The sequence below is a fragment of the Centroberyx gerrardi genome, chromosome 12, assembly GCF_048128805.1.
Source record: "Centroberyx gerrardi isolate f3 chromosome 12, fCenGer3.hap1.cur.20231027, whole genome shotgun sequence".
NCBI classification, from domain to species: domain Eukaryota; kingdom Metazoa; phylum Chordata; class Actinopteri; order Beryciformes; family Berycidae; genus Centroberyx; species Centroberyx gerrardi.
In genome coordinates, this window is record NC_136008.1 from 23,652,590 (window position 1) to 23,662,851 (window position 10,262).

Here is a 10,262-nt window from a genome sequence, read left to right on the forward strand (position 1 = left end):
TTTGTTTTCTCTAGTGCCTTTCTCTTCTCGCTTGTAATTGCACAGACTGTGAATTATGTACATTTGCTTTCCACATGCCGGGAGCTAAGAGATCTCAGCGCTCCCTTTGGTAAGCCCCCGCAGGAATTTGAACGCTCCATTCAGTTTACAGTGCAAATGCTATCTTTGCAATTTATGGCACTTCTCCATTATAATCATGGCTCTGTTGGTCTCCCACTAACTTGAGTGTTTTTCTCTCTCAATCTCTTTCTTTCTTTCTCTCTCTCTATTTTTCTGTCCATTTCTTTTCCCAGGCCTGGAGAGTGTGGTCAAAACTCTGCTGCGGTCAAAGATGGCTGCTCCTCCTCTCCCCCCTCATTCTCCTCTTCCTCACAATTTCTTTGATGATGGTCACTCTCCCCCTCCCCTTACCACCATCCGACGTCGACCGGCTGCCGTCCCGAGCGCTGAGCTCCGCCGGGGGCGTCCCACCCAGGGTCAGGGTCATGGAGCCCCCTCCGACTGCTGCCTTCCAGCAGCCGCTCAGTCCTCTGCTCCTCCCTAACATCCACAGCGGGGCCTGGAGGAGCAGCTATAGAAAAGAGCCGACAAAACTTTTAATGATGGTGGACAAGCCACCTCAACCTCGGGGGAACACCGCTGGCATGGACACAAACAGCATCAAAGAGAGAAGTCACGTAGACTCACGCAAGAATAAACACAAAGGCAAAGGCATTGCCTCCAAAAGGAAAGAGATGCCAGGCGCCAGCCAGCGTCCAACCAGTCATCTCCATCCCCATCTCCCACAGTTTACAGTCAACAACACAGGGCCGAAGCATAGAATTAAGCTAAGCAACCACACTGCTGTGGTAGAGCCCACTGCAAAGACACACATTCATCTTGAAAAGAGCCGGTCCACACCCCGTATCCCTTCTCCAGCAGATACCCAAATAAGTGACAGAAGAGGTACAGACAGACAGGCAAGCAGATGGGCAAATAGACACGCAAAAAGGCATGCAGACACACAAGTAGATGGCAGACATACAAGCACAAAGCTAGCTGAACATAAACAGGCTTCAGAAAAACACAGACATGCAACAAAGCACTCTGGGAAACCTGACAAAGTCAGTAAGGAGCAGCAGGCTGTGAAAAAGCCCTCCAGGGATCTCAAAAAACACCATAATCTCTTCGAAAAGAAAAAGAATCCCGGCCCGTCGGACCATAACCAAGCTTTGAAAGACGACAGCCGCTGGTGTCAGAGCTTTAGAGAGCAGGATTTCCCAGATAGTGACCAGAGGAGAATCAGGATGAGTCCAGACCTCCAGCCTCCTCCCTGGCTCAGTGAGGACGACGCCCAGAAGATGGAGCTCCTCGCTGGGGGTGAGGTGGTCAGCAAGGCCAGGGTGCCCGCACATGGGCGGGTGCTCCAGGTAGCGCTGGATGGTCCTCCTCCTCCGACGTCCATGGGGCCTCTAAAGATGCACTCCCCCCAGAATGCACCTGGGCACGGAGCTCCAGCAACCCACAGTGAGCGCTGCCAGCAGGGGCGCTGCTCCCTGGTCAAACGCCCTGACGACTGGTTTGAGGTGTTCGCCTTCCACCTGGACCGGGTCCTGGGACTCAACAGAAGTCTTCCCGCGGTCCTAAGGACTTTTCACAGTGAGATTCTACCTTATAAGTACACCAGCGGTACCCCAAGACCTGCGGTGTGGTGGGACCCGGATATTCAGCACCTGGCCGATAGCGACAACGACCAGAACTCGGTACCGCTCAGCTGGGTCCAGTACCAGGAGCTGCTGCAAGTCCACTGTGGGAAGGAGGCAGACCTGAAGGCAGCGCCCTGTGTGGGGGTCCACCACTCAGAGTGGGGCAGACTGGCTCTCTTTGACTTCTTATTGCAGGTAAGAGACTCTTCTAACTCTTCCTTTGGACTGGAAGTAAATGTTTTCCCTCTTGCTCTGTTGGACTTCCTCTTGTAGGTAAGAGACTTAACCACACAACCACACACACACACACACACACACACACAATCTTTTAATTATTGAGGACAGAGTCTGAAATATGTGTTTTCCTTCGTGGGAAGGGTGGGGTAACTTGGGTGCGGCCGGGTAAAGGGGGGAGAATCTTTTGTCGGATTCCTACATGAAAGGAGGAAATCGTGTGAGACGTTGGGCTGTTTTAAATTTACAGTACAGTGCATTCAGTCAGCTTCACTGCATCTCTCCACCATTAACAGGGCATGACTTTCCAAACTATTCCTTCAGGGTTCGGCGCAATAGTGCAGCAGCAGTGCAGCCAGCCAGTAAAATGTGCCAAAAAAAAGAGAAAGTCTTAGCCTGACCCACAAAACAAATTGCTGTCTTTTTTTTTTCTTTTTTATCTTTTTTATTCACTCTTTTTTAATCTCCGCTAGTCTTTCCTAGACCATTGATTTCTGCTTTATCAGAGGGAGGTGCTGAAAAGATTCTTGTATTAACTCCACATTGACCATGGAGGTACACAGAGCACACAGCTGTATGAACCTGTGCTTTGATTTGCTCAGTGAATGGGAAGACACACTGAGAGAGAATGGAAATGACTCATCCAATGTCATGGAGGGCAGCGGGGAGATAATGACTCACTGGTCTGGTCACGCACACGCACACACACACACACACACACACACTTTGCAGGTCAAGCCATGAAATGTTTGATCAAAGATTCACCTTAATGTATAATCCTCTCATAACCAGGCAGAATAACATGCCTTTTCATGACCCGATGCAGACTGCAGGATCACACGTCAGCAGCGTACAGTTGTAGCCGCTGTAGCAGTCCTCCCCCTCTGCTTGAGCACTGGAGGGTTTTCCAAACAATTCCCCATGGGGATGAAGCCAGAGTGCAGCAGCAGGTCAGCAGGCTTGTCAAAAATGAGACGATGGCTACATCTGTGTGTGGGTCTGACGCTGTACAGGCCTATCGCGTAATAACTGCCTATAATGTGGGAAATGCCCATTATGGAATAAAACCAGATGTAATGAAGCCCATCATTTAGTAAAACGCCAGTAACGTACAGTAATAAAACCTTGAAATGATAATGTATAGAATATATGAATAGCATTTCCTCCATTAACGCAATAACGTATGTTATTGATTAGTTATTATCGTACATTGCTGAATCAGTAACCGTCTGGCTGACTAGTGCAATCATCAACCAATAATGTAATATCACCCTGAAATTTTTCCCACATCAAAGAAAGATTTCTTTTACAGCCAACAAAACATCACCCAATTAATGGGTGAAGTCAAAAAGGCATAATGGTGAATGCAGTTTTTGGTAATAATGAAATATGTAATATGTTAAATGCTACAGTATCATGTTGTTTTATTACATCATTGACATTTGTTATGTTATAGGCAGTTATTACTGTTATAGACCTACACAGACGCTTTAGAGTAACCTATATGTGTTTCTGTCATGCTGTTGGGATCTCCTAGTTAGTTCTTTGGTTGGAGAAACTGAGCAGCAGTAGTAAAAAGTGAGGCTCCGACTGTGTGAAGAGCTCACTAAACTGCTCTTGACTGAAAGACCTCGGTGCAGAAAAGAGCCTGACTTTCTCCCTTCAGTATTCATGAGCATAATTAGATATCAGATAATTAATTTCTGACTGATGAACCTGTAGGTACAGAGGTTACAGCAGGGCAAAACTGTCAGGCTTATTTCAACTTAATGAGTAAACTTAATGAGGAATACCTACATGCTAGATGTGTGTGTGTGTGCGTAGGTGTGTGTGTTGGGTGTATTGGAGCGCCAGTGTCTATGGGTATGGATGCAGCGCTGTCGGTTCAATTAAAAATCCAATACAGCTCTCTGGTCTGGATATTCATGTGTGCTTGTCTGTGTGTGATTGTCTGTGTGTGTGTGTGTGTGTGTGTGTGTGTGTGTGCGTGTGTGTGTGTCTGTGTTTGGATTTGAGTAGAGCTCGTTTATGAGGTGTCAGTCGCTAATGATTCTGCCAGAGCCGTTATTTGTGTGCTAAACGACAGCCTGGTAAAGATGCAGAGCATGAAGCAGAGTCCTTTCACCACAGGTAATGGATAAAGAAAGAAAGAAAGAAAGAAAGAAAGACAGACAGACAGACAGACAGACAGACAGATAGACAGATAGATAGATAGATAGATAGATAGATAGATAGATAGATAGATAGATGGATGGATGGATGGATGGATGGATGTGGGTGTCAGGGTTGCCATGGTGATGGTAAAGGATAGACAATCACAGATTCCGAAGTGGAGAAGGTGAGAGAAAGCAAGAGAGACAGAGAGAGGTGTAAATAATATCAGCTCTTCTCTTCTACAGCCAGGGGAAAGTCAACATCAGTGAATTTGAACCATGGCATGAATAGAATATAATAGAACAGAACTGAATAGAATAGAATAGGATTCGATATGATGCGATACGATACAATGCGATACAATACAATACAATACAATACGATAGAGGGTTGATTCTATATGCTTTGACTGATTTTTAGGTTTCAAAAGTAATGTGCAGTGACAGCAGAATAGTGACTGGGAAGAAAAAACACAAAACAAATGTATTTATTTAAAATATGGGAAAAGCCATAAAAAACCAAATGAGAACCCCATATTATATTGCCATCATCATGCTTTTCTCTGAACGTGTTCAGCATGACTGCTCCAACTTCAGAAACCCATTATTTGGATATTTGGCTCCCTCTCCCCCCTCCTCCCTCCCCTTCTGCTGAGAAGTGAAAACAGAGGAGGGCCATGCTGTGTCTCTGTGTGTCTGTGTATGTGCACAGTAAATATACTGTATAATGGCTGCATTTGGCCTTGCATTCATACATTTGTGGGCACATATGTGTTTCCTTCAGACTCAGTTTAACAGTGGGTATTACTGGACATTGCACCCTGACTTTCACATCACACCCCGTCACTGTCTCACCTCACTCCAGTTACACTGCAGAGACAGCGCCCCATCGCTGATTTTACATCCTCCCGTAGTAATTTTGTCCTGCTTTGTTCTGTCCGCACGGTGAGATGGAATGTGTATCTAACAGCCATCTACAGTGTGTGGGGGGTTGAATATGAATAATCCATGAGCCAGCTCTCTCCCCCTCGCTGCCAGAAGTCAATCCCTGTAACAGGGCCAAGCTCTAATAGCCTCCTATTGATCTGCTGAGAGCCGATGAGCGGGGCTCTGAACACTTGTTCCTACCTGCTCCCTTAACACCTCCCTGGGCTCTGATACCAGGGAACCCAACACCAAAGGTGCAGGGAGAGCAGTGTGAAGGGCACACACACACTCACACACTCACACACACAGTGGCAGTGGAGGACACCCTGGGGAGAACAGGGGAGCTGTGGATAAGGTGACAATTTGAGTGGAGGTTTTGAAAATGTAAGGTGCGCTGCTCCGGAGCGCTACCTAGCAATTCCTCTTCTGCTGCAGCAGGAAAGAAAACTTGGTCAAAGCGCAGCATGCTCAACTTGAAAAATAGTGAGTTGTGTATCACAACCCTTCCATTGCTTGTGCGGGGCTCTATTTATATTCTGAAGCCACATAACACTGGAATGCTACTTGTCATAGTCTAAAAACTTGACACAAAAAGTTTTAAAAATAGGGTCAACTATCTTTATAGAAAACATATATAAGCAACATATCAGATAGTTTGGTGTTTTCTATTACATATGTAGGTGATCTCTGGGAAGTGCAGTGCAGATACACCACAGCAATGAGCGCTTAGTGACAAAGATGGAGGCTAAATAAAAAAAATAAAAAAACATGGATCTCGTGGATTGCCACTTTAACACAAGCCAGCGTTCTGAAACAAGGAAACCTCATACACATTCTCACAGGGATCTTAATGTTTGGTATTACCATGAATGAGTGGATAGATCCATGTTAGGTGGCCCATATCGCACTGAATGTGAAGACTTAAGACTCAGATAGGAATTTCAGCTTAACAGTCTCACCAAAAACCACCCAGCGCTCAATTTGTTCCGCTTGAATTGTGTGTCGATTCTGACCACAGCCTTGTCCTCTGCCTGAGGCTGGGTGCTGTGTGGTGGGAGCGTATGTCAATATTGGCTCAGTCTCCAGAAGGCTGTTGGACCAAACTCAAAATCATTGTATTCTAGTATGAGAGTTAAATGTGGCAGCATGGTGTGAAATCTCCTGAAAGCGCCATAGGAGTGAGAAGAAACAGGGTTGGTGCGGCTTTACTGCAGAGAAGAGCATGGAACGCATTCTCTCTCACACACACACACACACACACACACACACACACACACAGACACACTCAGACACCTTTGACCTGACGGCACCAGGGTTGTGTAAGTCACACGGCCATGCGCATGTGAACAGATGCACACATTGCACACACTCAAGCACACACAAAGCAAACACACAAACGCTCACAAATATACACACACACACACACACACACACACACACACACACAGTTGACCTGAGGGCACATCTCATCAAGGTTGTGTCTGTTTGTCTCTCGCTGTGTCCGTCTCACACTTTAACACCATGGAGTAAATCACATGACTCTCACACCTAGAAGATCCTCACATGTTGTTTATGAGTTCCTCAGCTCCTGGATGGGAGAACGAGTTATGGTTTCTGATTTTCTACAGCAGCATGGTTCATTTCTATTCATTTTCTAATGTTGTTCTGTTAGTTAGTGGAAGATTTCTCACTTTTAACTAGTGTTTCTGATACAGTCCAAGCCTCCCTGTAAGGTAAATTTGATTGTAATTATCAATTCTTGATTGTACAATTGATGAACCACCCGTATATGGAGTGGTACTGCTTTTCTGTTACATCACCACACAGCCATCTTGGTAGGAAAATGACAGGTGATTGTAATAAATTGACAGGTGATTATCATAAAATGACAGCCACAGCCAATGAGCTGTTAAAATGGTAAAGCATCTTATTGCTGGGAAATGCATGTGGCATCATGGGAATAGTATGAATAAAATATTTAATGATGATGTTCCTGCTATAGGCGAATGATTGCACTGATGTTGTTTTGGCTCGAGATCTCATTCAACACTTAATAATAAATAAACCTTAATTTAACCTATTTATCTAATGGCCATGCATAGAGATCACAATGGCTTATGCAGTATATGGATGTGATTCAGGGATTTAATACAACAACACCTCAGACTTATCAATGGTATTAAATATCTCTTGAGCAGCTGTAGTTGTGGAGCAGGATTTCTGCAAAACAGCCATGACAATGAGATCATCAGATTCTTTCCTATGCTATTCTGTATAAAAATGCTCCCTAATTTAAATGAGTTGTGGCTATGAAGTGTGCATATTAATTCAGTTTATCCATAATAATTAAAAAAATAATTTCCTCTTACATTATATCCTTGTGATTTCAAAATGACACACACACCCCAGCCTTTTTGCAGGTGTGCTTGTTATCTTGGAAGAGAATAAAGACCCATAATCAAAAGGTCTGCTGTTTCGCCTCATATTCATTTTTCTGATGTTTATTCCTCATCACACAGCAATAAAGACCAGCTCTGCCTCGCTGTACCACTGCTTATTCTGTTGACTTTGTATTGTCATATCTGTGAAGGTCTTTTCTTTGTCTCTGTTCCTGCAGGTGAATGACCGACTAGACAGGTATTGCTGTGGTTTCAGACCCGATCCCACAGAAACCTGCGTGGAGAACCTGCTGCACGCCAAGTGTCGCAACACCAAGCAGCTGGTGCTGGTTCACATCCTGGTAAATATCACAGCCAGCAGTAATGTCATGTGAATCATATTAGTCCCTCTGGAAATTTGTAGTGTAGTTTTTCTCTTTTTACCATTGTCAAAGTGATTTATTTTCTGAAAAGCTGCACTTTGGGGCGTGTCTGTGTTTGATTGATGGATTTTTGTGCATCAAAGGACAAGTTTATTGATCTGTGCTTTGATTAAAGTGTTTGTGATGTGGTGAAAATACTTTTTCTTCTGCCTCGTCAAATTGTCGAATAATTTCAACATTATTAAAGGTTACTGTTTTCTGTCATTGTCATATTGCCATTCATCAGATGACTGGTAATGAGGGGATAAAAAAGGAAAATAACACGCAGGCTGCTGTGTTGTTGTTTTTTTTGTTACGCAACATTTCGACACCGACATTCTTCCTCAGCAACACAGGAAAATGACTCTCTATTTATATCACATAATAGCCGCAAATATTATATTCCCCACAGTGTTGATGTATGGTTTTGTCATATCTAACTAATAAGCTTTCGGGCTGGCAGATGGCTCTGAGTAGGAGTTGATTATGTTGCGTATGAATTTTGTTGTTAGATAGAATGTGCGGAGATAAGACTGTAAAAGCCTCTTCACAGACTCCTGGTAGTAAATGTCCTAGTGTGCAATCACAGTATTGTATAGCTGGCTCAAAGGTCTCCGCCAGTGACATTATCACTGCATTCAAATGGCAGAACTACAGGGAAAGTGTTTAATCTCCAAAGGTATCATTACCTCCTCCGGCAGTAACAATCCCAAACAAGATGAGGTGTTCAGCAGGAGCCAGAACAATGTTTATTTACATATTCATCACTTCACAAAATAGCATCACGAACTGCATCTCTAACAATAATGAATAAAAGCCAATAAGATGAACAATATCTTGTGACTCAGGCAGGGCGTTTGAACCACTTCACTGCACAAAAAGTGATTAAAAAAAAGACTTTTTTTTGTGTCACCTCTATTCTCTCCCTGTCTAGGTGAGGAAGGCGGATCCATCCAGACTGGTGTTCATAGACAATGCAGGCAGACCGCACCAACCCACCGACAACCTCAACTTCAGACTGGTTGAGGGCATAGATGAGTGAGTAAACTACTCATTTAAGGCTGGAGCTATTTTTGGCTTCATCCTGGCACCCGGTGCTCAATAAAACACACCAAAAGACGTCAGAAACTCATTTTGGGTCACAGCCTACGGTTTAGAAAACATAGATTTAAGGAAAAGTTTCAGTAGAAAATAAAAAAAACATCTAATAACATATTTCCCCCAGTGGACAGCTTTCAAATCAGCACCGCAGAAACGTCCAGTGGAAGCTTGTTAGGATTTTGTTACAATGTCTGGCTGATTAGATTAGTGTGCATTCAATTAGCCTGCTATTCAATATGCTGAATGAATCAGGTCTGATAGAAATTCCCCATTGTCTGTCACTTAGGATTACTAAGCCGTTCCATAAAATGGTCTTAAATATCTTAAGCCCAGACTTGAAACAGAATAGAAATAGAATGTTAAAATCTTACGTTATTGCTCTTCACAGGGTAACATGAAGCAAAATAAATGGAAAACTGGTTATTTTCCAGAGGTGGAAAGTGACTCATTTCAATTTACTTTACTGTGCTTCAGTGCTTGTGTAGATTCTTTCAGTAAAACAGCCTTTTGGAGTGCTTTTATGTAAAGTTATGTATTTATTTATGTATAATTAAACACAATCATTCTGGACTTCCATGGAGGTTTTGACTCCATGGAAGGAAAAAAGGAGCCGTCCCTGAACCTCATGCTGATAATAATGAATCAAAATATGTACAAGGAGCATGTCATAGAGTCATAACAATTATTTTTGGTGCAAAAGATTTTAACTACTGTTTATGCAACCCACTCTTACACCGGACTTACTTTTTAGACCAGCGGTTCTCAACGTGGGGTCCGGGGACCACCAGGGGTCCTTGAGGGGCTTCCAGGGGGTCCCGAGCAAATTGATGAATTATTAAACATTACCATTATTTCATTTGCAAGAAGTGAACACAATTAGAGAATGTAGAAGAATGACTGTTTTGATCATAGTTTCACTGTTATCTCTCTACCTATAATACAGGTAGTGGTGGAATTCTGGATAAAATCATATCTAACAATAAAAATATTCTCAGATTTGGGTCCGAGAGACAAAATCTCTTCAAATCGGGGTCCGTGGCCCTAATGTGGACTAAATTAGAGGTCCTTGATATGAATAAGGTTGAGAATCACTGTTCTAGACGTTGTGCTTTGGTAAAATATTTCAGCACTCTTTCTAATGTTGTTTCTCCTGTCAGGTTTCCACAGAAAGCCGTATCGGTGCTCCAGTCGGGCTGTCTGGAGAGTCTTCTTCTGCGCTCCCTTTACACAGACAGGGAATTCTGGGAAAGCCAAGGCGGGGCCGGCGGTCTGAGGCCTCTCATCCGCGCTGTAGAGCAGAGAGGGAAGATCCTCCTGCAGCACATCAGGGACAAGAAGCTCCGGCTCAACAGGGACCTGTGA

General features: G+C 43.8%; 1 protein-coding gene across 1 annotated transcript; it reads left to right on the plus strand.

Moving 5' to 3' along the window:
* Positions 1 to 386: 386 nt before the first annotated feature.
* On the plus strand, positions 387 to 10,262 carry gask1a (golgi associated kinase 1A). Its single transcript, XM_078287283.1, has 4 exons — positions 387 to 1,880; positions 7,617 to 7,739; positions 8,734 to 8,837; positions 10,058 to 10,262. The coding sequence occupies exons 1-4, from the start codon at positions 387 to 389 to the stop codon at positions 10,260 to 10,262; spliced, it is 1,926 nt and encodes a 641-aa protein (XP_078143409.1).